The sequence below is a fragment of the Stenella coeruleoalba genome (genome assembly GCF_951394435.1).
Source record: "Stenella coeruleoalba genome assembly, chromosome: 2".
Lineage (NCBI taxonomy): Eukaryota > Metazoa > Chordata > Mammalia > Artiodactyla > Delphinidae > Stenella > Stenella coeruleoalba.
In genome coordinates this window covers 155147307-155174336 of record NC_137147.1, presented here as the reverse complement: position 1 = coordinate 155174336, position 27030 = coordinate 155147307, and the positions used below count along the sequence as shown (strand labels likewise).

The window sequence follows — 27030 nt, the reverse complement described above, 5'->3', positions numbered from 1 at the left end:
ATATGGAATTTAAGAAAAAAAAAAAGTCATGAAAAACCTAGGGGTGAAACAGGAATAAAGACACAGACTTACTAGAGAATGGACTTGAGGCTATGGGGAGGGGGAAGGGTAAACGGTGACAAAGCGATAAAGAGGCATGGACATATATACACTACTAAACGTAAGGTAGATAGCTAGTGGGAAGCAGCCGCATAGCACAGGGAGATCAGCTCGGTGCTTTGTGACCGCCTGGAGGGGTGGGATAGGGAGGGTGGGAGGGAGGGAGACGCAAGCGGGAAGAAAAAAAAAAAAAAAAAAAAAGAAAATGCAGATAATTTTAATTCCATTCCATTTTTCAGAATTTTCAATCGTAATCCTTTGACAACAGGTGAAGATTCTTACCTTTTTAAATTGCCAGCATTAAAATATTTGTAAGTATTGCAACACTTTCATGGCTCATGAGATAATTTCTGCTCCTTCTTTCTTTCGTCGAAGATTGAGTACTTTGGGTAAAAAGTCATAATTTAGATTTTAACTGGGTTATTGAAAATAAGAGTTATTGGCAAAGAAAAGGATTAAGAAAGAATATACGGGTAAGACAGCCAGCAGAGAATGAGAACAGTGTTGAAGAACACATATAGTTATGGAAGATGTAGATGCATGTAGGAATATTATTTATCCCAGAAAGCAAAAAGGAATAAGGGGTACATTATTTTTTTTAAAAAGAGTGATCAAAGAGGTAGATGCAATTGAAAATGAGAAGCTAGGATAATAAAAAATGATTGTGCTGTTCAGCACCAAGGTCATTCATTTGATGATGCAAATTTAAATTTCTTCAATAAGAGCTCTTTGGAATTATCATCTATGGCAAGTCAGAAGCCAGAATTGAAGTAATCACATGTTAAGTATCTTTTTAAGTGTAGAATTTTTGTCTTTGGGTTTTATATCATGCATGTTTGGGCTTCTCCTTCAGAGACATGGGAACAACACAAGTGTCACAGCAATTGAAAGCATCGTCATGATGACCCTTGAATTGGAAAAACTGTAAGTTGATTTTTCTTACATTTATTTTCACTCATTTGTTTTTTTTAGGTTTGTTTTATTATTTTGTTAAGTCAGGTTTACTTATGTATAATTTTCATTTCACAAAATTCACTGTTTTTAAATATACAGTGTGATGTGTTTTGACAAACGTATAGTTAGTTCTGTAACCACCACCACATTTGAGGTAAAGAACATTTTTGCACTCCCAAAAGACCCCTCATGTCCCTTTGTAGTCAATCCATCCTCCTCCCACTACCAGCCCCTGGCAACAACCAGTCTGATTTTTGTCCATGTAATGTTGCCTTTTCCGGAATGTCTTATAACTGAAATCATGTGGAATGTAGCCTTTTGTTTTTGGCTTCTTTCACTTAGTCTCTTTGGAGATTTATCTGTTTTGTTGCACCTGTCAGTATTTCATTCCTTTTTATTGCTGAGCAGTATTCTAGTTGTGTGGATATACAGTTTGTTTACGCATTCAGTGATTGATGAACATTTGAGTTTTTTCTAGTTTTTTGGCAGTTTTGAACAAAGCCTCTGAAAACACTCACACGTGTGTGTGAACATATGTTTTGTGCGAGCATATGTTTTCATTTCTTTGGGGTAAAATACCTAAGGGTGGGATTGCTTCATCATATGCTAAGCGCATATTTAACTTTTTAAGAAACTGCTAAACTGTTTTCTAAAGTGCCTGTGCCTTTTTGGTTTCCCACTAGCAGTTTATGCGAGTTTCAGTTGCTCCACATCATCACCTGATCCTTATATTTGTTTTTTAAAAAAATTTAGCCTTTCTCGTAGGTGTGTAGTTGCATCTCGTGGTTTTTGCCACATTTTGCATTTCTGTAATAGCTGATGATGTTGAGTGTCTATTGATGTGCAAATATCTTTTTAAAGAAGTGTCTGTTCAAATCCATTTTTAAATTGGATATTTATATTGAGTTTTAAGAGTGCTTTATATAAAAAGCAATGGAAAAAGTCCTTTCTCTCAGATATGTGTTTAGTAAATATCCTCTCCCAGATTGTGACTTATCTTCATTGTATTACAGTGTCTCTGAAGACTAGAAGTTTTAAATTTTTGATGATCTCTAATTTAGCAATTTTTCTTTTTTTTCATATTTATTTAATTTATTTATTTGGCTGTTCTGAGTCTTAGTTGCGGCAGATGGGCTCCTTAGTTGCGGCTCATGGGCTTCTTAGTTGTGGCATGCGAACTCTTAGTTGCGGCATGCATGTGGGAACTAGTTCCCTGACCAGGGATCGAACCTGGGTCCCTGCATTGGGAACTCAGAGTCTTAACCACCAGGGAAGTCCCTTAGCAATTTTTCTTAGATGGTTTGTGCTTTTCTGTGTCTTATCTAAGAAATCTTTGTCTGAGACCCCATTGTCTAACCCAAAATCACAAAGATTTTCTCCTGTTTTCTTCCAGAAGTTGTATAGTTCCATTTAGGTCTATGATTCATTTTGAGTTAATTTTCATATATGTTGTGAGGGAAGGGTCAACTTTCATTTTTTTGCAGTTTAAAAAACTATTTCTGTAGGACCCTATTGTGACAGTTTATTACACAACTTACTGCACCTTAAACTGTGCCATCCCCCCTCCAATATGGCAAGCTAATAGAAACTTTCTGTTATGCCAAGGCTAGGTGAGGGGATTGCATGAGATTAGTATGCAGAAAGGGCCCTGCATTTAGCACTCTATTCCAACCATCTTAGGTCAGCTGACAAATGAGTGTCTTCACCACGCCATCACACATTGTTCACTGCTCTAGCCTCATCTTCCTCAGCCTCCCATTGCGATCCCTCTCTTGTCAGCTAGATGCCTTCCTCTGTGGATATTAAAAATTATTTCTCTATGTAACTACAATACTGTTAACACACAGTATTGAAGAAATTAAATTCCTACACAATGATATTACCTTATAAAGAGTTGCTATTCAAATTTCCCCAGTTGTCTCTCTCATATAATATCATTTCTTTTAACAGCTTTTTGAGGTATAATTGACATAGAATAATCTGTGTTCACACACACACATATATAAACACCATGAAGACATCACCAAAATCAAAATGTCCATCTCCTCAGAAAGTTTCTTAACATCTCTTTGTAATTCTTCCTTCCCATTGTTCCTGCCCTTCCCAATCACCATGCAGCCCTTGCTCTGCTTTCTGTTTGCATTTTCTAGAATTGTATGTAGATGGAATCATACAGTGTATACTTTCTTCTAACTGGTTTCTAACTCAGCATGATTATTTTAATTTTCATCCATATTGTTGTATATATCAGTAATTCATTTCTGTTTATTGCTGAATAGTATTACATTATATTGATGAACCACAATTTATCTATTCACCATTGATGAACATTGAGTTGTTTCAGTCTTTGTCTATTACAGATAAAGTTGCTATGAATATTTGTGTACAAGTGTTTGTATGGATGTATACTTCCATTTCTCTTGGGTAAATACCTGCAAGTAGAATGGCTGGATCATTGGTTAGTGTATGTTTAAGTTTTTTAAAAATACCTATTTTCCATAGTGGTTTGATCATTTTACATCTCTACCAGCAGTGTATGAGAATTGCATTTTCTTCACGTTGCGGCCAACGCTTGCTATGCTCAGTATTTTTAATTTCAGATAGTTTAATAGGTGTGTAGTTGTATCTCACTGTAGCATCCCTAATGATGAATCATGTCAAACGTCTTTTCATATGCTTATATTCCATCTGTATATCTTTTTATCTTTTATATATATTTTTCTGGAGTTTTGAGAGTTCTTTATATATTCTGGAAATTAGTCCTTTATTGAATATGTAAGTTGCAAAGTATTTTCTCCCATTCTGTGACTCATCTTTCCGTTCTCTCGGGAGTGTCTTTTGCAGGGCAGAAATTCTTAATTTTGATAGTGTCTAATTTATCTATTTTTTTCTTTCATGGATTATGCTTTTGGTGTTGTATCTAAGAAATTTTGCCTAACTCAAGGTCATAAAATTTTTCACCTGTTTTGTTTTAGAAATTTTATACTTTTATGTTTTACATTTAGATCTTTGAACCAATTTGAGTTCATTTCTGTATATGGTTTGGATGGAAGTTCTTTTTTTTGTTTGGTTTTTGCACCTGTGTATTCAATAGTTCCAGCATCATTTGGTGAAAAGACTATCATCTCTCCACTTAAATGCCTTTGAACCTGAAAGTCAGTTGTCCACATCTCTCTACTTCTGAACATTCTATTCTCTTCCTTTGATCCTTTTGTCTGTCTTTATCCTACTATCACAATGTCTTGAAAGTGTTACTTCATAAGCCTTGAAATCAGTTACTGTTAGTTCTTCAACTTTGTTCTTTTTCAACGTTGTTTTAGTTATTCTAAATTTTATTTCCACATGAATTTTAGAATTAGGTTGTCAATTTCTATAGAAAAGCCTACTGGTATTTTGATCTATAAATCAGTTTGGGGAGAAATGATGTCTTAACAATATTGAATCTTCTGATCCATGAATACATTTTATCTCTTCATTTATTTAGGTCTTCGTTAATTTCCCCCAGCAATATTTTACAGTTTTCACTGTGCAAGTCTTCTACATGTTTTGTCAGATTTATTCTAAGTATTTTATATGTTTGATTCTATTATAAGTAGTATTTTAAAACTTTGATCTCTGATTGTTTGTTGAGATAAATTAATCTTTTTGTATGTTCATCTTGTACCCTGCAAACTTGAGAAACTCATTGATGAGTTCCAGTAGCAATTTTGTAGATTCTATCAGGTTTTCTCTATCATCATGTTATCTGCAAATAAAGATAGTTCTACTTCTTCCTTTCCTTTCTGAATATCTCTTTTCTTTTTGTTGCCCTATTGCACTGGCTAGAACCTTCAGTGCAATGTCAAATAGAAGTAATGAGAGCAGACATCCTTGCCTTTGTCCTGATACTGGCGAGCAAGTTCTTTGTCCTTCACCATTAAATATGATGTTAAGTTTTTTGTAGAAGTCATTTATCAAATTGAGGAAGTCTCCTTCCATTCCTCGTCTGCTGTTTTTTTTCCTTTAATCAGGAATGGATGTTAGATTTTTTCATTCTTTTCCTGCATCTATTGCAGTGATTATGTGATTTTTCCCTTCTTTTCTTTTCTTAATTTGTTTCTTTATTTTTGGGCTGTATTGGGCCTCCATTCCTGCATGCAGGCTTTCTCTAGTTGTGGTGAGCAGGGACTACTCTTCATTGCAGTATGCCGGCTTCTCATTGCGGTGGCTTCTCTTGTTGCAGAGAATGGGCTCTAGGTGCACGGGCTTCACTAGTTGTGGCACATGGGCTCAGTAGTTGTGACTCACGGGCTCTAGAGCTCAGGCTCAGTAGTTCTGGTGCATGGGCTTAGTTGCTGCGTGGCATGTGGGATCTTCACTGACCAGGGGTCAAACTCATGTCCCCTGCAGTGGCAGGTGGATTCTTAACCACTGCCCCACCAGAGATGTCCTGATTTTTCTTTTTTAGTGTAGTAAGTTGGTAAATTGATTTTCAAATATTAAACCAACCTTTCATTCTTGAGATAAACCCCACTTGGTCATGATGTATCATCTTTTTATATATTATTGGATTTGATATGCTAAAATTTTGTTAAGATTTTTTGCCTCTGTGTTCATGAGAGATAGTGGTCTATAGTTTTCTTGTAATGTCATTGTCTAATCTTGATACGGTGAAAGTTGGCCTTATAAATAAGTTGGGAAGTATTCCCTTCTCTTCAACTTTCTGGTAGAGTTTGTGTAGACTTGGCATTATTTTATTCCTTAAATGTTTGGTAGAATTCATCAGCTAAGCCACCTGGACTTGAAGCTTTCTTTGTTGGAAGGTTTTAAACTGCACACCCAATTTCTTTAATATCTGTATTCTTGAATAAACTTTGGTAGTGCATGCGTTTCAAGGAATTTGTCCATTTCATCTTGAATTTATTAGTATAAAGTATTCTATATATTCTCTTATTATCCTTTTAATATCTATAGTATTTTTGTTTTCCATTTTATTTATTTCTACTTTGATCTTTATTGTGTTCTTCCTTCTCTTACTCTGTGATTAATTTGCTCTCGTTTTCCCAGTTTAAGGTGGAAGTTGAGGAAACTGAGTACCGCATTAGCAATAACCCACATGTTGACATATTATGTTTTCAGTTTCAGTGAGTTCAAAATAGTTTCTGATTTCCCTTTTGATTTCTTCTTTGACCACAAAGTTACTCAGAAGAGTGTTGTTTAGTTTCCAAATATTTGGAACTTTTTCGGATTTGTTAATTTCTAATTTAATTCCATTGTGGTCAGAGACATATATTGAATGACTAAAATCCTTTCAAAAATTTTTTTAAGTATTTTTTTAAATTAATTTTTTCTGTGTTGGGTCTTTATTGCTTCGCCTGGGCTTTCTCTAGTTGCGGCAAGCAGGGGCTCCTCTTCGTTACAGTGCATTGGCTTCTCATTGGATGACTTCTCTTGTTGCAGAGCACAGGCTCTAGGTGCGTGGCCTTCAGTAGTCGTGGCACACAGGCTCTAGAGTGCAGGCTCAGTAGTTGTGCCGTACGGGCGTAGTTGCTCGGCGACATGTGGGATCTTCTCGGACCAGGGATCGAACCCATATCCCCTGCATTGGCAGGCAGGTTGTTAACCACTGAACCACCAGGGAAGTCCCAATTCCAGTATTCTTAATCTTTTGTGTAGATCCATATTCCAATCTGGTGTCATTTTCCTTTTGCTTAAAAATACTTCTTTTAACATTTCTTATAGTGAAATTCTACTTGTAAAGAATTCTTGCAGCATTTGTATGTCTGAGACAGTCTTTATTTTGCTTTTGTTTTGATACATCTGGGTATAGAATTCTAGCTTGATAGAATTCAGTTCACTACTTTAAAGATGTTATTCCACTGAGTTCTCATTTACATTGTTTCCAACAAAAATTCTGCTATCATTGTTATCTTTGTTCCTCTCTATGTAGTGTAAAGGTTTTTTCTCTGGCTGCTGTTAAATTTTTCTCTTAATTCCTGGTTCTGGGCAATTTGATTATATTTTGTGCCTTGGTGTAGTTTTGTCCATGTTTCTTATGCTTAAAGTTCATTGATCTTCTTGACTTTGTGGCTTTATACTGTTTACCAATTTGGAAAAGTTTTGGCTATTATTTCTTCAAATTTTTGTATTTCTCCTCTCCTTCATGGACTCTAAGTTCACATGTATTAGGCCACTTGAAGTTGTTGCACAGCTCACTGATGCTCTATTAAGTTTTGTTGTTGTTTTGTTTTGTTACTCTTTTTGTTTCATTTTGGATAGTTTCTATTACTATACCTTAATGTTCACTGACCCTTTCTTCTGCAGTGTCTAATCTGCAATTAACCTCATTCAATGTCTTTTTAATTTAGCCATTGTTTTTAACCTCTAGAAGCTCAATTTGGGACTGTTTTCCGTTTTCCGTGCCTGTTCTTAACATTTTCAGTGTTTTGTCTGGGTTTTTGAACATATGAAATACAGTTATAATAACTTTTCTTCATGTATAAAAACTTTTAAAATGTTCTTTTCTGCGAATTCTAACATCTGTATAGATTATGGGTTAGTTTTGATTGATTGCCTTTTCTCCTCACTATGGGTCATATTTTCCTACTTCTTTGCATGCTTGGCAGTTTTTCATATGATCCCCGATACTGTGTGTTTTTGTTTCTTGTGTACTATATATATTTAAATTCTTGTAAAATGCTTGGGCTTTGTTTTGGGTGGAATGAAGTTACTCAAAACAATTTTATTCTTTTAGGTGTAGCTTTTAAGATTCATTGGGTAGGAGTCCAAGTACCCTTTAGTCTGGAGCTCATTATTTGCAACTACTGAGACAAGTCTTTTCTGAATATCATGAGGTTTTCCAGTTTGACTTGTAGGAACAGGTACTATTCCTACAACCCTATGTGATATCCAGATATTCTTATTATTAATCCTTTCATGTGGTTCTTTTCCTGGTATCAAGTAATTCCTCACACAGATGTACTGACAAATAGTTTGTTGAATTCTCAAGAGATCCCTCTGCATATCTCCAGAGTTCTTTGTCTGTGCACTTCTTTTCTCTCTGGTAGTCTGCTTTGTGAACTCTAGTTACCTTGGTTTTCCCAGACTGTCAGCTCCATTTCGTCAGTCAGGGAGTCCACCAGTCTCTGCCTGGACTTCTCTTCCCTGTACCATGACCTGGAAACTCTCTCAGAGAAGTAAGTTAGGGCAATTATAGGGATCACTTCATTTATTTCCCATCTTCTGGGGATCTCTGAACTTTATTGCCTGAGGTCCAGTTTCTTGAAAACTGTTGTTTCATATGTTCTGTCTGATGATTTCATTGTTTCAGGTGGGAGGTTAAATTGGTCCTTGTTACTTCATCTTGGCCAGAGCCAATAACATCCAGTCTGTTTTATTTTGATACAGGGTCCAATTAAAGATTAGGCATTGCATGTCATATCTTTGTTTCCTTTAATCTAGAATATTTCCCTATTTTTTTTTTTGGTCTTTTATGACATTGGTATTTTTGAAGACTCTAAGCCAGTTAGCTTGTAAATTGCCGGACAATCTGGATTTGTCTATTTCTTCATTAGACTCAAAGTAAATATTTTGGGGAAGAATACTATGTAGGTGATGTATTCTTCCTACTTCATCAGTTCAGGTGGCCCAGTGCTAAGTTTGATCACTTGATTAAGGTGGTATCTTCCATATCTCTCCATTGTAAAATTATTTTTCCCCTTGGTAATTGATAAATCATATGTGGGGTGATACTTTGGGATCAGTAAAGATCCTACTTTCAAACAACTCTTCGCCCAGCTGTGCATCAATGATAATCCTTGTCTTAATCGATTATTACATTGATAGATGCAAAATGACACTTTCCTAATTCTATCATTCCTTTTGCATTTATTAGTTGACATTATTATATAAAGAAGAGCTCCCCCACTTTTCATTTGAGTATCATTATGAACTTATGTGCTTTTTTATAAGTTAACTATGTTATACCTTATTATAATGATAATGTTATTCTTTGGAATGTTCCTTTTGTCCAGATTTGGCCAAAGTGACCTCTGTTATTGTTTAACCCCACGATGCTTTTCTATTACTAGAATAATTTCTACTATATTACTACTCACAAATAGGAACTGAGAAAGGGACTCCAGAAGGTGTGGTCTTATTCAGACTCTTCTTAGAAGTGTGCCTTCTTCCTGTGTCCTCTCGACCCAAAGTGAGGCTTTAGGGTTGGAAGGAGATACTTCGGATTTAAACTACAGATCAATGTCACCCAATTCTAATCCCTATTCCCTTTTTTCTAGGCATACCATATCTACTGCCATCCTAATCCTTCTGTTGGGCACATCTCTCCTCCTCTGTATTTATTTACAACAGTCAAGAGCAGCAATTGGCCAACCGACCCCTATCCAGTTCTGCAGTCCATACGCCCCAAGAACTCCTTTTTGCACTGGTCTGTGGTGGCCTTGGCCCACCTCTTCTACCTACTCAAGTAACTCTTTTACCACGAATTTAATTACCTGTGTTTCCATTTATAGGATCTTACCTAGCCGTATGGCCTGCTGCCTCTGCCAATTTAAAAATATTATTGAGGTTGTCTGTAAGACAGTCAAGCTGCATTGTGACAGCGAATGCCTGACAGACATCACACGTTGTGGTGAGTCTCAATTGCAGAATAATAAATTTTTAATTTTTAATTTAATATTTTAATTTTTAATCAGTGATGATAAATTTTAACATTAATGATGTAATTGCATTATTTTAATTCATTCATTCAGAGTTCCAGCTCCCTAAGTTTCTAAGAACTACCCCCTGGCTAAAAATCAGATTCTTGGTTACATTATTAAGCTAATAATAGCTCAGTTACGTTGTTAGCTTAATAATGTAAGGGATCCGCATAGTTAAAGGAACAAGAGAAAGGAATCCAGGGGGGAAGGGAATTAACATTAATGGCCACATATCCTATGCTGTGCTCTGTGCAGATGAGAACTTATTGATATAGTGCATCACAGTTTGTAAACTGATTTTATATACATTAGGTCTCAAGTACCCTTTGTCTTATAGGACAGGTGTAAATATATTTTTGTTTATTTTGTTTCTGAAATTTTATAAAGAGTACAAGTGGTGCTGTTTTATGTCTCCTTTGGAGCCTGAGAGTTTCTGGTTCCATAACCAGAAGCTGCTACGTAGCCCTTCTAATGGAATGGAGAGCTAGTTTATTCTTAGATTGTCAAGATCTGAACTTGCTCTGAATCTCAAGCTTTTCTATATACAAAACACTCAGGGGCTTTCAACTATTTTTCTATATATTAGATTTACTGGCACTAACTTTTTAAAAAGCGCGGGCGCCTGTTCGCTGGTGCAGTCCGCTTGCGTCCCAAGCAGCGCTCGCGCGGTGATGTTAGGATGCTGCAGTTGGTACCTTTTGCGGTTCCCATCGGGGGTGACAAAACCTTGCTGGTGTGGGAGCTGAGCTCTGGATCCACGGCCGAGCCCTTGCAAGTGAGAGGAACCGGAGCAGAGGGAGGGGTGGAGGAAGCCGCCCCGTGCCCCAGTAACTGGGCGCCCCGGGGTACTGCTTCAGTACCTCATCTGCCTGTGGTTTCCGCTGAGAGAAATCTTAGTTCTAGAGACGACCTGAGCGGTCAACTCGCCCCCATAGATTTTTGAGGCATAGTTCCCAACAGAAGGCATTGCCTCCTAATGCTTCTCGAAGCTTAGGATTTCAGAGGGAAACTTGTTCATGAAATGAGAAGTGTTTGGAGTAGGAGGCTCACCACAATTACCTGTGGCGAAGGGCTGGGGGAATATAAGGGAATGGGCGGTTTGGTTTCCTGGGCCTGAAATTTACTGCACTTTCTTAGTGTGAGACCGCCCTACAGCATTCTCTGTTCACAGTCTTCTCCCGGTTTGGCCTTCTGTATTCTGTCTGGGTCTTCCCAAATGCAGCACTGGGTGGTCCTGGGTTCTATGCCATCATCAAGTTTTATTCAGCAAGGGATGCCCACAGAGCCCAAAAGGCACGTGACCAGAAGCAGCTTTTTCACACATCTCCAGTGAAGGTGGGTCCAAATGTGGAATTCCTCACTCTACTGGGATGATGTGCTGAATTTAAAACTAATAGGCCGTCGGGAATTCCCTGGTGGTCCAGTGGTTAGGACTCTGCACTTTCACTGCTGAGGGCGCGGGTTCAATCCCTGGTCTTGGAACTAAGATCCCAGGGCGGGAAAAAAAAAAAGGCCAGCGTTTCTACAGCAATGTGGTGTACAGAGTGCTCTCAGATGCACTGCTCCACTGATCCCCCAGTTTCCTAGTTGTTTCTTTCTTTTTTTTAGATGAAGAAACTCGAACTCAGGATGGTTAAGTGACTTAGTTAAGGTTCATGACAGTAAATGTGGAAACTAGGCCAAACCCAAACTTAACCGATGTTAAACCCCATGTCATTTTATGCTGCCCCTTAATTTAAGAAATCTTCACAAGAGTCTTCCTTATATTTACTTTTATGTTGATTTTAAGTGTGTGAGGTTGACAATTTTTTAAAATTAATTAATTTATTTCTGGCTACATTGGGTCTTGTTGCTGCGTGCCGGCTTTATTTGTGGCGAGTGGGGGTTGCTCTTCATTGCGGTGCGTGGGCTTCTCATCGCGATGGCTTCTCTTGTTGCGGAGCACGGTTTCTAGGCACGCAGGCTTCAGTAGTTTTCGCTCACAGGCTCTAGAGCACAGGCTCAGTAGATGTGGCACACGGGCTTAGTTGCTCTGCGGCATGTGGGATCTTCCAGGACCAGGGATCGAACCCGTGTCCCCTGCACTGGCAGGCGGACTCTTAACAACTGTGCCACCAGGGAAGTCCCGAGCTTGATAAACTTTGGTCAGATGTAACATAAAGGAGGCTTCATCATCTTCATCACTCTCAAACTGCCTATTCAGAACTCGCTTCAGATTCCAGAAAATGGTTAAAATATTCTTTAATGCATTGTAGAAACCTTATTCCATATCAACATGCCATCCAATTTTTCTTCCCCAGAATTAACATTTCATTATGTGCCTCCATTCAGCCACCATTCCTTTTTCAAGGACCTTTCCAATTCCTCTGAATAAGTGAGTGAGGCTTAGATTTCCCAGACCTCTCCCTTTATAATTGTGTGTCTTCTCTGATTGGCTTCTTGCTCTAGCTACTTCCTACTGACCTTGCTGCCTCTTCTCACCCATATTTCTTTACTCACTGATTTCACCTTTATTGAATCTGAGAACTCTCCTCAGCTGTGACTTCAGATACACTACCTCCCACTTCTTTACCCTGTTTAACACCCTGGCAGTACTTCAATCCTGGCAGTACTCCCTGGGATTGAAATGATTTTGTGTCAGACATTCTTTAATTTGCAGACCCTGCGACCATTTCACATAACCACTCAGATACTACAGATGGTCCTGGAAAGATTATGAAACAGTTACTTGGTATCAGTTGTGAGTAATGAGTTCTTTTCTTATATCGGACATTAAGACCATTCCATAAGTGTAGGTTGGGAGATTTTCACAGCATAAAGCCCGTCACTGATAGAATAATGAAGAAAATGTTCTCCAAGTCACTATAGAGTTGAGAGGAAAGGGCATTTGTATTAGATTTCTTTATTTAATGCAGAGCCTTAGTTTACTACCCACAACCCCGAAATTTTTCCCTACTTTACTTACGCGTTCTTTTTCAATTTTATTTGCACCGGGTCTCAGTTGCAGCAGGCGGGCTCCTTAGTTGTGGCTCAAGGGCTCCCCAGTTGTGGCATGTGGGCTCCCCATTTGCATAGGCAGGCTCCTTTTTTTGTGGCTCGCAGGCTCCTGAAATGTGGCGTGCAAACTCTTTGTTGCAGCATACACGTGAGACCTAGTTCACTGACCAGGGATCACTGACCTAGTTCACTGACCAGGAATCGACCCCAGGACCCCTGCATTGGGAGCATGGAGTCTTAACTACTGCACCAGCACGGAAGTTCCAATTACATGTTCTTTTATTCATTGGCAGGTATACATACTTCTTATCTTACTTCCCCTCTGTTTTTTTTTTTTGAGTTACGGGGGCCTCTCACTGTTGTGGCCTCTCCCGCTGCGGAGCACAGGCTCCGGACGCGCAGGCTCAGCGGCCATGGCTCACAGGCCCAGCCGCTCCGCGGCATGTGGGATCTTCCCGGACCGGGGCACGAACCCGTGTCCCCTGCATCAGCAGGCGGACTCTCAACCACTGCGCCACCAGGGAAGCCCCTCCCCTCTGTTTTTTATAAATACAGAAAAGAGAATAACATCTTAAAATAAAATGAAGGAAAGGCCTAATGTATCTGAGTTTTTCTCAGTGCACGAAGGGAAAGGTTTGCCAGGAAGAACTGTGGCAAGTTTATCCTAGATGTCAGCCGTCTCTACTACCCAGGGGCTCCGAGCCCTTCTGAAGATTCCTAATTGTCCAGGACAGCTCCATTATGACTCACCGTACAGGGCCTAGCATCCCATGCGACACTCAACATTTAAAAATTAACCTTCATTTCTCCTTCCCAGCAGGCAGCTTCAGTTGGAGAAAGTGATTTCATTTTCTTATGTACTCATTCATTCACTCAGTCAACAGACCATCACTCTTCTATTGTATGCCAAGATCTATGCTTGTTTCTGGTAACAAGGAAAGAATAATATATGGTTCCTTCAAGCACTTAAGGAGCTCATAAACTAGTGACAGAGGAAGATGCACAAACAAATCAATAAAGAATTAACAATGCTTTGACTTTATTTGTATTATTTGAATTTTTATGACTATATTTATGTACTACACCCTGTTCAAAATGGAAATGGACCTTTAAGAAAGAACTAGTGATATAAAAACTCCACAGTAATATGTAAGTTCTTTAGAGAGTTAAGACTGGAAATATTTGCACTCTCAAGAAGCCTGTTAATGCAGATGAACCTCTAATGCTTTTGGTTCCTTTATTTACATTCATAGAGGTATATGTATTCCCTCTTCTTACAGGGGTTAGTAACTTGGGGAGGGGGTGCTACAGATTAAGGTCCTAATTCAGTGGCAGGTCCATCTTACCTCCTCTTCACGTCATATTCTCAAGCAGGAGCTACAGGATGAGACAAGTAAAACAGTTCACTTCCTTTGCTTACCCCCAGCCCCATAATAGGCTTCTGCCGGGCTTCCTTGGTTCTTTCATCATCACTTTCACCACCAGAGGTCAGGAAACCTTCCGGTTAATCAGGGGTCCTGGAAATGGTGCAGAAAAGTACTGACTTAATAAATAACATTTATTTAGGCATCACTGTGAACTCATTGCTAAAAATTTCCTACTTAATCTTCACAACCACTCTATAAAATTGGTAATGATAAATCTCAGGTATATCCAATATGAGTCTCTATGTAGGGTTGTGATATTTTTAGGTCTTTTATGTCTTTAGGTTGATCTCAGCACCAGACCTAAGGCGGTTCAACATAATACGCTTGCCCTAAAGCGCTCCAGATGCCAAGAATTGGCAAATTACAACTTTGGTTTCCGTGGGTCGTCAAAAAGGATCATCAAGGTAAACTCTGTAGATTTTCTTAGACTAACAAGACTCCTTTCAACATTGAACTCCTAGACTTTAGAGAGCAGAACAGAACAGGGCTATGGGGAGGAGATGTGAGAGACTTCCACATGAAAGTATCTGAGCATTGACCTGCCACCTAGAATTAGTGATAATCTCAATGACTTGGATGGTGGTGTCCATAATTTTCTCCAGTATTTGTATGGTATATCATAAAAAAAAATAGTGGTCCATATCTAGTCAAGTCTCAGTTGGCAAGTCTCAGTTGATTTTGAAGGGATAGGATACCTAAACTATTACCTGGGATTGCTGAAGTTTGGTATTTATTTCTAACAACGGAATATGTTGAAGTCTAGCCTTTAATTCAAAATTCTAACAGCTTCAGGATCTTTCTAACCTTGAAGAAAGGGAAAATACAAATATTGTGACAGCACTTCAGAAGCAAAGCCTGAAGTTCTTCTGTGCTTTAGAGGTGGTGTTGACCTCCCATGAGTGCAGGAGTCCTGGAGTTGGCATGGCTGAGGAACCTTTGGATAAGTTGGAGGAAGGTCTGCTTTCCAGTATGTGTGTGTGTGGGGAGGTGAGGGAGTGGGATTTCTCTTTTTTCCTTTCTTTCTGAAACTCAACTTTTCAATTACATCATCACCTTTTCTGAGCAACTAAAGCCCTGGGCAGAATTGTTCTGCCTGACAATATAGGTTTTTATCCTAGGCAATACTGGAAAGCACCTTAACCTTTAGAATTTTAGAACTGACTGCCTGTGAAGAAGCTTAGGAGGAGGGAAAATTAGTTAGGAATCTTTTTTTTTTTTGGTTAATAATTATTTTTGTGCTAAAATAGTCCTTCAAATACAGATGTCTTCTGTCCTTCAGTTATCCCAACAAAATCATTGTCTAAAGATTGAAATAAACTCTTGTGTAAATGTTCAGTCCTTTGCCTCCTATAAAAGGGCCTGAGCAGAATAAGTAAACGTAGATCCCTAGAAAGGGGATTCCGATTGGTACTGAGTTTTTTCCTAGAATCCATGGCATTGGGCTTAGGGTTTTAAGTCAGAGGCAGGGCTGTTAGTGAATGGGGTGGAGGAGGCTCCACCATTCACCTGAGTGGGTGATGGTTGCGTAGAGTCCAGATCATCTGCACTACAACCAAATCTATCTCACTGTATGAGTCCAGCCCTTTACGCACTGGAGAGCAGGGTCTGTAGCAGTGTAGCCTCAGCTTGTCCATTTGAAATCTGTGAGTAATATGAGATTTGTGCCACGTTCTTGGTTTACATTTCCCGTCTAATATTTTAGAAACTTCCAGAATAGATCTGAGCCGTAAAAATATGCCATGCCAGGGTGTACCTGCAACGGAGACATTCACCCGTACCGCAGTGTGGTGCCTGCCCTTAATCACTAAGGTAATGATCTAAGAATCACAGATGCATTTTTAGTTTTAAACATATAACCTAGAAATCCGTTATTCATATAGGCATTTTAAATTCATCTGTTCTGGTTGGATTTAGGGTCATTATCATTACATATGAGAAGGAAGATAACCCAGAAGCTTGCTATTCAGAAAGCTATGACAGATGCATTCCAGAAGTTGCTGAATGTGATTTTAGGTAAGACCTTTTTGATTGTCCTTGAAGTACTTCAGTTTCAGTGAGCAAATAAACTTATTTGAAAAGTTAATTGGATGAAAATAATGGTTATCTAAAACATTACATCTTCTTTCATTCACCAGATGCTTTCACAGCAGCTTTCTTACATTTGTTCTTTGTGGCATTTATGAGAAAGACGACAGCACATATTATTGTCCCCAGTGTTTAGATGTAGAATGACTGGCCTCAGTTCATACAGAAAGTGTTTGATCCAGTTCTTCCTCAATTGCTTGCTTATCATACAGAATAGTGTAGTGATTATAAGCCTTGGACACCTGTGTTGGAGTCCTAACATTGTCTCTTAGATTTTGTTGTTGTTGCAATTTCAGGTTTTTGTAGCCAGAGACATTTGAAGGTATTTAATATCTCTAAGCTGCAATTTCTTTATCTGCAAATAGGGTTAGTAATTCAGCTTACCACCAAATGGGGGATATTGTAAGAGTAAATGGGATGATGAATCTAAAAAGCTTAGAGCTATGCCTGAAACATAGTAAGCAGACAAAATATATTGACTATTAATATTACTGCTGTTTTCTTGTTGAAGAGTTTATTAGATTATGTATTTGGAATCAGTTTAATTTCCGTTTTCATTTCTGATGTATTGGGTGATTATGATTCTTGTATAATAATCGGTTATGTTTTTGTAAACCTTGAAAGTGGTCATGCGATTAAATAGGATTGATTTTTTTCCCTATCGAGTTATACAGCGGTGAGAATGGCACAGGGTGTGCCCAAACGAAACTTTATGATCCGTAGATTCCCGGAATAGAACCGCTCCTCTGCTGCACAGCCCTGCAAGTTTAGAGACTGAGGAATCATAGCTAAGTTGTCAGAGACCTTATTTGCTTGTAAGAGTTGACCCTGGATTGGTCTTGGCTTTCCAGCCTGGGCAATCCTTCCAGTGAAGTGTGATTTCCCTGGTCATCAGGCAGAATCTACATCCGCTGTCAACTCTGGGTAACAACCTTTAAGAACCAAAATAAATGACTGGGCTGTTTGTGCCTAATATGCCAAGGTACTCCTTATATGTACCCAAAACTCCTTAGACCAAAAAGCCTGGTGGCCGTAGCTTGCCTTGAGGAAAGCTGTATTGTCCAAAATGTACATGGGCAAGTTTCTGCCAGTAGAGTGTTCAAATGCTCTCTCTCTCTGTCTCTGTCTCTAAAGCTTTGTTCATTGTATCTGGTAGAATTTTGGTCCCAAGGAGTAGGCACTTGCCTTGCTTCTAATAGGAAGTATCTATTATAGTCCAGTGGTATCTCTCCCAGGTTTGAACTCACTTTGACCCCCACCTAATGCCTTCCTATTTAATTGTATTGTGATTGAACATTTTTGTTTCCACAGCTTTTAATTTCTATGTCCTTATTCCTTAGTTCTTATTTCTAAGATCATAAAGTTTTTGAACCAAAGTTGATACTTCTTATATATGTCTTCACAAATAATTATAATAAAAACTGACGTGTCAGATGAGGGAACTTCTAGGAAAATGCTCTTATTTTCTGCTTTTAGAAGTCAAAAGAATGTCTAATTATTCGGTGCTACCATTGTATACAGGAAGTTTTAGAACAAGAAAACTTCTGAATTGATCCTTGTTAACTTTATTACAGAAAGTGGTAAAACAGCTGTGGCATATAGACCCTGTGAAGATGTCACAGATGCTAGAACCGAAGAGGAACTACAGGATTTAATTCAAGTATGTGGAGATAAAAACTCAAGGAATACACAGCCAGTGTAGCCATAATTCAAAACCATCAGCAGGATTTGGAAGACTTCAGCATATCTACTCATCTCTGTCTTCCTTAGGAAAAGGTGAAACTGTGAAACTGCTTTTGAGGCAGGGAATTTCTAGGACTTTTCCAAGTTCCGAGCCTTGTCTCTGGCCCGTTATTTGATGTTTGGAGAGCAGGATTGAGGGCCACCAGTGTACATCTATGGTTGTGGACACAGGAGAAGACACAGGCCCTTTAGAACTCCCCTCAAATAGAATTGCAGGGATTTGGGAACAAAGTAACTATGGTCTTAAGTGTGATTATGCTACACTGTTTAAAAACTCTTCATGCCTTTCAAGTAAGGTGTATTACCCAGATCTCTTATATATCTTGTGTTAAATCTTTTGCCAAAGAACCTTTCTGTAAACCAGTTATATGGATACCTCGAATTAGGGATTAAGTTGTCAACGTAATTTCTAAAAGAAAACATTAATGTACTGCATATAGGATTTTTATTTAAAAGGAGCAAAAAATGTGTTTCATGTCATTGAGAGCTTAATTTTTGGCTAGATTTGTGATTATTTAACTCCCCCCAATGTTGCAAAGTTTGTTTTGAAGGGAAGAAAGTAGAGAAAGAAAAGGTGGTTATGTTCTGAAAAATGTAAAAATTTTAGAAGTTTTTCCTGTACAAAATAATTATTTCAGTTCATTTTAATCAGTCAAGGATACTTCAAACGTATCCATGTTTGGGCTTTAAGAAGTCTATCTTCCTGTGAAATGTGAGAGGAAAGGATTCCATATTGATACTAAAGATTTTGGAAACCTGATTATAACAACAGATCCACTCCTAAATGAGGCCAATCTTGGAATCAGTTCCATTTAGAAGCCATTATGTGCTAGGCACTGGAAATAGGATGAAGCTCCTTGTCTCTTGGAGTTTAGGTGCTAAAGGTGTAGCAGACAATTAAAAAGGACTAAAATTAAATAGATTGTGGAAAGGACTGTGAAGGAAGTAAACTGGTGCTAGTTACAGTATTTCAAGAACGTTACTTAACATGCTGACTTTAACATTCTAAGTGTCTTCATATGTTCACACAGGGTAGACCTCTGAAAAGTGACACAGTAGTTTTTTCTACATTAATGGCTCTGTTGAGACAAGGTGGGATGGGGGAAGTTTTCCCATGCTAATGTAAAGGGCCATTCACATGGTTTTAGACTCTCTTTCCCAGAATGAATTGCTCACCTGCCCCAAATCCCTCCTACAGAAGTTCTGGAGTCATCACTGATTCAGTGGTAACCCCTAATAACAGAGTGGTGAATGAATCATGAGACGTGAATACTGAGAGTTTGGAGGAAATGGCAACATTTTAGCATAACTGTAAGGAGTGTTCCCCTCCTGCCACCCTAACTGGTGCTCATTTTGCAGGTCAGCTACTTTTCCTGTCAGCCCTGTGGCCACAGGGAGGAAGAATGTCTCTCAGACTTCATCTTTGAGGAGGAAGAGTTCAGATTGCCACAACTGGACTAGCACTTTTGAATTTCCCAGAATGCCAGGTCCTTTGGTTTCCACGGGAAGCTCTGCATCCTTCCCAACCCCCTCCACCCCTGGGCTGCTGCAGTTTGGGGCCACTCGGGTCTGCAGCCCAAATCCTGCCTCATTGTTTGGGGCCAGGGTGGGCAGGGCGGGGTTGGGAAGAGGTCCCGGCAGGAGGTAATTGTTGTCTTTGCAAGGGGAAAGATGGCTTGTGCCCTGGGGACTCTGGGAAAAAGGCCCATTCTGGTGGCGTGGATTGGATCTCCGCACGAGCCTAATAACTGTGGCGCAACTAAAGATGTCATAAATAATGGATGGGACGTTATGCAGGGCCGGGGCGCGCGGTTGCTAATGTGAGCCCTCGCGTCGGGGTGCTGGCATAGCAGTTCGGTTTGGCTCTGAAGGAGGATGTGGCTCCGGCTCCTCACTGGTCTGGGTCGCTGCGCCTGGGAGCCGCCGCATGTTATGTCGCGGCTGGCCTGTGTCGTGCCTGCGCTCCACGGCTCTTCCTCACGTGGCAAGCACGGTGGCTTCTAGTCCAGGCTGTTCAGCCTCCGGAGTGGGCCCTGGGCCCCATCCAGGTAACCCCCAACCCCCCGCGGCTGACAGAGGCTTTGTATTCACACGCCTCAGAACCCCTCCCAAATTGCCCCATGCCCCTTACATCCCTGGCAGAAGCCGGGGGCTTTAATTACTTGACGTCCTTGTCTCCATTCCAGATGTTGGCCCCGCATCATCAGGAGTTGACTGAGACTGAGGTTCCATACCCGGACATGGATTCGGTTGGAGAGATGCCTACAGGGCCAGATCAGTTTGCTGTTCCACGTCAGGATCTGAATAACAAGCAAACCCAGCATCAAAAGTTCCCAGAGGCAGTTCCAGTGCAAGAGCTCCCAGAGGCAGTTCCAATTCTAGACTGGGATCAGAATTAGCCCTTGTTTCTGCCTTCTGGACACAAAAGTAAGACTAAAGACACAGGTCTGGATCAGGCTGAAGCTCACCAATCGTTTGAAATACTTGTTCCATCTCTAGGTAGTAAGATCTCAAAACCAATGAAGTTTATGGTTTCATCCCCAAATCTGAAGAAAGATCTAGGTCAACCTCAACGGCATGCCAAAGTTGTTGTTGAAACTACAGGCCAATTTCAAAAAAAAACACTCAGGGTCTAGAACAACAGTTGCAGGGTCATTATTTATATCCCAGTATGTATGCCATTTAACCTGAGGAGAGCATACCTAGGGATTTTTCTGGGAGCCCAGATAAAACTATGGAGCCCCCAGAGGAAGCTGAAACTTCTCCATCCCAGCAGGAGGCCCAACCTCCTCATCCAGAGCTCACTGAGGAGGCTGAAACTTTACCCCCACAGGAGCCACCTGCTCAGCATCTACAAAGCCCTGAGCAGGCTGAAACTTTTTCAATCCTTCAGTCTTCTAAAGTTCTGCGGCTTTTCCTGTGCTTTAAAGGGGACTCCAATCTACCTCTTGAAACATGTTTCCTGCAATTCTGCCTTGGTTTCAAATCCTCTTCGTTGCCTTACCTCAATATATTTTTCGACGAAAGTTGTCCTTTTTAACTCTGCAGGTTTGTGAACTGCAGTGCCCCTGAGCTCCATTTTTCAACTCGCTCTTTTGTGAACTGGCCGCAAAACCGCAGGATTGCTTCAGGCCCTATTCTGGTTCCGGGGCGGCAGGCTGAGGCTTTGGTTAATTCTTCCTCCTGATGGGAAATTAGAGGTGCATGTGCCCGTCCAAACACCTACAGCTGTTCTCTCATTGGTTCCCCCTCATCCCGTTCATCCTCCGCACTAATTGCAGACTGTGCGAAACAGGAGGTTTAAGGCTCTGACTCTCCAAATGGGGAGATGGTTAGTAAAGCGGCTGGAATGGCGAACCCGAGCACCAGGAGAGGAAAAGTGAGGTACGTTTTAGAAACCTTTCCCGATCACACGGTGTACCATCCTCTGGGTTTCCCATGCGTGTTTTAGCTGTAGAAAGATACCCTTAAACCTGGAGAGTTGGGGCCCGTGGAATGGTTAGCGCGCAGTACTGCTTTAAAGGGTCTGCATTTGCTCACCCAACCTCACCAATCCTCTCAGCCCCAAGTGTCCAGCCTCATGTGTCATCCAGCTGTGGGGGTAGATAAGGTCAATCCAGGGTGCATCACAGCCCCTGGACGAATTTTGTAAGAATTTCTCTCTCTCTCACTCTCTTTGTGTTTTTTTGTGTTTCGAAATTTATTTTTATAATGGGCTTCAGCTGAATTTCACTGCAGTATTTCTGCCGCTCTACACACACTTGATTCCCTTACGGAGACATATCAATACGTAGGTTTTAAGATTCTGACTTGTCACATATATTCCTCTGCGGTGCATAGCGGGTGTTGAGTCCAGTTCACTGAGCAAAGAGTAGGTCTTCTCTATTACATATGTGGTTTATGGAACGGGATCTGTGCTAATTTCAAACTCTGGTTTTATGCATCACCCCACCTCACCTCTCCCCTTAAGCAGGCATAAGCGCGTCTTCTAAATGTGTGACTGTGTTCTGTTTTGTAATTCAGTTCATGTGTAGCCATGTTTACATTCCGTCTATGAGTGATATCTTATGATAAGTTTCTTTTTCTGTGTGACTTCTTTCACTTAGAATCATCGTACCTAAATCCACTCATTACGCTGCTGCTGGCCTTACGACAGTGATTTCAAGGCTGAGTGACATTCCATTGTACATAAGTACCACAGCTTCTTTATCCATTTTTCTCTTTCCTGGGGTGTTTAAGTTGTACCCAAGTCGAGGATTTTGTAAACAGAGGAGCCCTAAGCTTTGGGGTGGCTGTGTCTTGTTGATTTTTATATTTCCCAAGATATATGCCCGTGAGTGGAAGTGCCCTATGCTCTGTAGCTCTGTTTTTCACATGTTTCCGGAAACACCGTACACTTCTCCAGAGTGGCTGTTGGCAATTAAAATCCGGCCAATCAGGGTAACAAGGCTCCCTGGTCTGCATGGCCTGTCCTGCCTCTCTGGTTTTTACACTTTTTTCGGATGGCCCTTTGGACCGGTTGAAGAGAGACTTCTTTGCTGTGCGGATTTCCATTGCCCGCTTCCTTGATTGGCCAAGAAGGGCGTTTGCGTTTTTGCCTGAATATATTCAGGCAAAAACGCATACGCCCTTTTTGGGCAACTGCATCATTGTCGAAGTCGGCCGCTTTTCATGTGCTTTAAAGGAGACTCCAATCTACTTGGTGAAACGTGTCTGCTGCAATTCTGCCTTGGTTTCAAATCCTCTTCGTTGCCTTACCTCAATATATTTTTCGACGAAAGTTGTCCTTTTTAACTCTGCAGGTTTGTGAACTGCAGTGCCCCTGAGCTCCATTTTTCAACTCGCTCTTTTGTGAACTGGCCGCAAAACCGCAGGATTGCTTCAGGCCCTATTCTGGTTCCGGGGCGGCAGGCTGAGGCTTTGGTTAATTCTTCCTCCTGATGGGAAATTAGAGGTGCATGTGCCCGTCCAAACACCTACAGCTGTTCTCTCATTGGTTCCCCCTCATCCCGTTCATCCTCCGCACTAATTGCAGACTGTGCGAAACAGGAGGTTTAAGGCGCTGACTCTCCAAATGGGGAGATGGTTAGTAAAGCGGCTGGAATGGCGAACCCGAGCACCAGGAGAGGAAAAGTGAGGTACGTTTTAGAAACCTTTCCCGATCACACGGTGTACCATCCTCTGGGTTTCCCATGCGTGTTTTAGCTGTAGGAAGATACCCTTAAACCTGGAGAGTTGGGGCCCGTGGAATGGGTAGCGCGCAGTACTGCTTTAAAGGGTCTGCATTTGCTCACCCAACCTCACCAATCCTCTCAGCCCCAAGTGTCCAGCCTCATGTGTCATCCAGCTGTGGGGGTAGATAAGGTCAATCCAGGGTGCATCACAGCCCCTGGACGAATTTTGTAAGAATTTCTCTCTCTCTCACTCTCTTTGTGTTTTTTTGTGTTTCGAAATTTATTTTTATAATGGGCTTCAGCTGAATTTCACTGCAGTATTTCTGCCGCTCTACACACACTTGATTCCCTTACGGAGACATATCAATACGTAGGTTTTAAGATTCTGACTTGTCACATATATTCCTCTGCGGTGCATAGCGGGTGTTGAGTCCAGTTCACTGAGCAAAGAGTAGGTCTTCTCTATTACATATGTGGTTTATGGAACGGGATCTGTGCTAATTTCAAACTCTGGTTTTATGCATCACCCCACCTCACCTCTCCCCTTAAGCAGGCATAAGCGCATCTTCTAAATGTGTGACTGTGTTCTGTTTTGTAATTCAGTTCATGTGTAGCCATGTTTACATTCCGTCTGTGAGTGATATCTTATGATAAGTTTCTTTTTCTGTGTGACTTCTTTCACTTAGAATCATCGTACCTAAATCCACTCATTATGCTGCTGCTGGCCTTACGACAGTGATTTCAAGGCTGAGTGACATTCCATTGTACATAAGTACCACAGCTTCTTTATCCATTTTTCTCTTTCCTGGGGTGTTTAAGTTGTACCCAAGTCGAGGATTTTGTAAACAGAGGAGCCCTAAGCTTTGGGGTGGCTGTGTCTTGTTGATTTTTATATTTCCCAAGATATATGCCCGTGAGTGGAAGTGCCCTATGCTCTGTAGCTCTGTTTTTCACATGTTTCCGGAAACACCGTACACTTCTCCAGAGTGGCTGTTGGCAATTAAAATCCGGCCAATCAGGGTAACAAGGCTCCCTGGTCTGCATGGCCTGTCCTGCCTCTCTGGTTTTTACACTTTTTTCGGATGGCCCTTTGGACCGGTTGAAGAGAGACTTCTTTGCTGTGCGGATTTCCATTGCCCGCTTCCTTGATTGGCCAAGAAGGGCGTATGCGTTTTTGCCTGAATATATTCAGGCAAAAACGCATACGCCCTTTTTGGGCAACTGCATCATTGTCGAAGTTCGGCCGCTTTTCATGTGCTTTAAAGGAGACTCCAATCTACCTGGTGAAACGTGTCTGCTGCAATTCTGCCTTGGTTTCAAATCCTCTTCGTTGCCTTACCTCAATATATTTTTCGACGAAAGTTGTCCTTTTTAACTCTGCAGGTTTGTGAACTGCAGTGCCCCTGAGCTCCATTTTTCAACTCGCTCTTTTGTGAACTGGCCGCAAAACCGCAGGATTGCTTCAGGCCCTATTCTGGTTCCGGGGCGGCAGGCTGAGGCTTTGGTTAATTCTTCCTCCTGATGGGAAATTAGAGGTGCATGTGCCCGTCCAAACACCTACAGCTGTTCTCTCATTGGTTCCCCCTCATCCCGTTCATCCTCCGCACTAATTGCAGACTGTGCGAAACAGGAGGTTTAAGGCGCTGACTCTCCAAATGGGGAGATGGTTAGTAAAGCGGCTGGAATGGCGAACCCGAGCACCAGGAGAGGAAAAGTGAGGTACGTTTTAGAAACCTTTCCCGATCACACGGTGTACCATCCTCTGGGTTTCCCATGCGTGTTTTAGCTGTAGGAAGATACCCTTAAACCTGGAGAGTTGGGGCCCGTGGAATGGGTAGCGCGCAGTACTGCTTTAAAGGGTCTGCATTTGCTCACCCAACCTCACCAATCCTCTCAGCCCCAAGTGTCCAGCCTCATGTGTCATCCAGCTGTGGGGGTAGATAAGGTCAATCCAGGGTGCATCACAGCCCCTGGACGAATTTTGTAAGAATTTCTCTCTCTCTCACTCTCTTTGTGTTTTTTTGTGTTTCGAAATTTATTTTTATAATGGGCTTCAGCTGAATTTCACTGCAGTATTTCTGCCGCTCTACACACACTTGATTCCCTTACGGAGACATATCAATACGTAGGTTTTAAGATTCTGACTTGTCACGTATATTCCTCTGCGGTGCATAGCGGGTGTTGAGTCCAGTTCACTGAGCAAAGAGTAGGTCTTCTCTATTACATATGTGGTTTATGGAACGGGATCTGTGCTAATTTCAAACTCTGGTTTTATGCATCACCCCACCTCACCTCTCCCCTTAAGCAGGCATAAGCGCATCTTCTAAATGTGTGACTGTGTTCTGTTTTGTAATTCAGTTCATGTGTAGCCATGTTTACATTCCGTCTATGAGTGATATCTTATGATAAGTTTCTTTTTCTGTGTGACTTCTTTCACTTAGAATCATCGTACCTAAATCCACTCATTATGCTGCTGCTGGCCTTACGACAGTGATTTCAAGGCTGAGTGACATTCCATTGTACATAAGTACCACAGCTTCTTTATCCATTTTTCTCTTTCCTGGGGTGTTTAAGTTGTACCCAAGTCGAGGATTTTGTAAACAGAGGAGCCCTAAGCTTTGGGGTGGCTGTGTCTTGTTGATTTTTATATTTCCCAAGATATATGCCCGTGAGTGGAAGTGCCCTATGCTCTGTAGCTCTGTTTTTCACATGTTTCCGGAAACACCGTACACTTCTCCAGAGTGGCTGTTGGCAATTAAAATCCGGCCAATCAGGGTAACAAGGCTCCCTGGTCTGCATGGCCCGTCCTGCCTCTCTGGTTTTTACACTTTTTTCGGATGGCCCTTTGGACCGGTTGAAGAGAGACTTCTTTGCTGTGCGGATTTCCATTGCCCGCTTCCTTGATTGGCCAAGAAGGGCGTTTGCGTTTTTGCCTGAATATATTCAGGCAAAAACGCATACGCCCTTTTTGGGCAACTGCATCATTGTCGAAGTCGGCCGCTTTTCATGTGCTTTAAAGGAGACTCCAATCTACTTGGTGAAACGTGTCTGCTGCAATTCTGCCTTGGTTTCAAATCCTCTTCGTTGCCTTACCTCAATATATTTTTCGACGAAAGTTGTCCTTTTTAACTCTGCAGGTTTGTGAACTGCAGTGCCCCTGAGCTCCATTTTTCAACTCGCTCTTTTGTGAACTGGCCGCAAAACCGCAGGATTGCTTCAGGCCCTATTCTGGTTCCGGGGCGGCAGGCTGAGGCTTTGGTTAATTCTTCCTCCTGATGGGAAATTAGAGGTGCATGTGCCCGTCCAAACACCTACAGCTGTTCTCTCATTGGTTCCCCCTCATCCCGTTCATCCTCCGCACTAATTGCAGACTGTGCGAAACAGGAGGTTTAAGGCGCTGACTCTCCAAATGGGGAGATGGTTAGTAAAGCGGCTGGAATGGCGAACCCGAGCACCAGGAGAGGAAAAGTGAGGTACGTTTTAGAAACCTTTCCCGATCACACGGTGTACCATCCTCTGGGTTTCCCATGCGTGTTTTAGCTGTAGGAAGATACCCTTAAACCTGGAGAGTTGGGGCCCGTGGAATGGGTAGCGCGCAGTACTGCTTTAAAGGGTCTGCATTTGCTCACCCAACCTCACCAATCCTCTCAGCCCCAAGTGTCCAGCCTCATGTGTCATCCAGCTGTGGGGGTAGATAAGGTCAATCCAGGGTGCATCACAGCCCCTGGACGAATTTTGTAAGAATTTCTCTCTCTCTCACTCTCTTTGTGTTTTTTTGTGTTTCGAAATTTATTTTTATAATGGGCTCCAGCTGAATTTCACTGCAGTATTTCTGCCGCTCTACACACACTT

At 41.2% G+C, this 27030-nt stretch overlaps 1 protein-coding gene across 2 annotated transcripts; it reads left to right on the top strand.

Annotated features, from left to right (window-relative positions):
* The first annotated feature begins 369 nt into the window (after positions 1–369).
* LOC307181741 (RAD52 motif-containing protein 1-like) lies at positions 370–21000 on the top strand. 2 transcript variants are annotated; one of them, XM_079912533.1, is made up of 7 exons: positions 10340–10527; positions 10908–11087; positions 14458–14580; positions 14963–15131; positions 16091–16189; positions 17836–17921; positions 20191–21000. In XM_079912533.1, the coding sequence occupies exons 1-7, from the start codon at positions 10432–10434 to the stop codon at positions 20401–20403; spliced, it is 966 nt and encodes a 321-aa protein (XP_079768659.1). In that variant the 5' UTR covers positions 10340–10431; the 3' UTR covers positions 20404–21000. The 2 variants fall into 2 exon arrangements, 1 of the variants encoding a protein (XP_079768659.1); XR_013827020.1 differs by lacking the exons at positions 10340–10527; positions 10908–11087; positions 14963–15131; ... (1 more) ...; positions 17836–17921; positions 20191–21000 and adding exons at positions 370–1023; positions 9564–9682.
* The last annotated feature ends 6030 nt before the right edge of the window (positions 21001–27030 follow it).

Coding starts and splice junctions, on each gene's coding strand:
- LOC307181741 (XM_079912533.1), top strand. CDS start 10,432: ATGCTGCAGTTGGTACCTTTTGCGGTTCCCATCGGGGGTGACAAAACC. Junction 14,581..14,962: donor CGTCAAAAAGGATCATCAAG/GTAAACTCTGTA, acceptor AAATTCTAACAG/CTTCAGGATCTTTCTAACCT. Junction 17,922..20,190: donor AACTACAGGATTTAATTCAA/GTATGTGGAGAT, acceptor TCTCCATTCCAG/ATGTTGGCCCCGCATCATCA.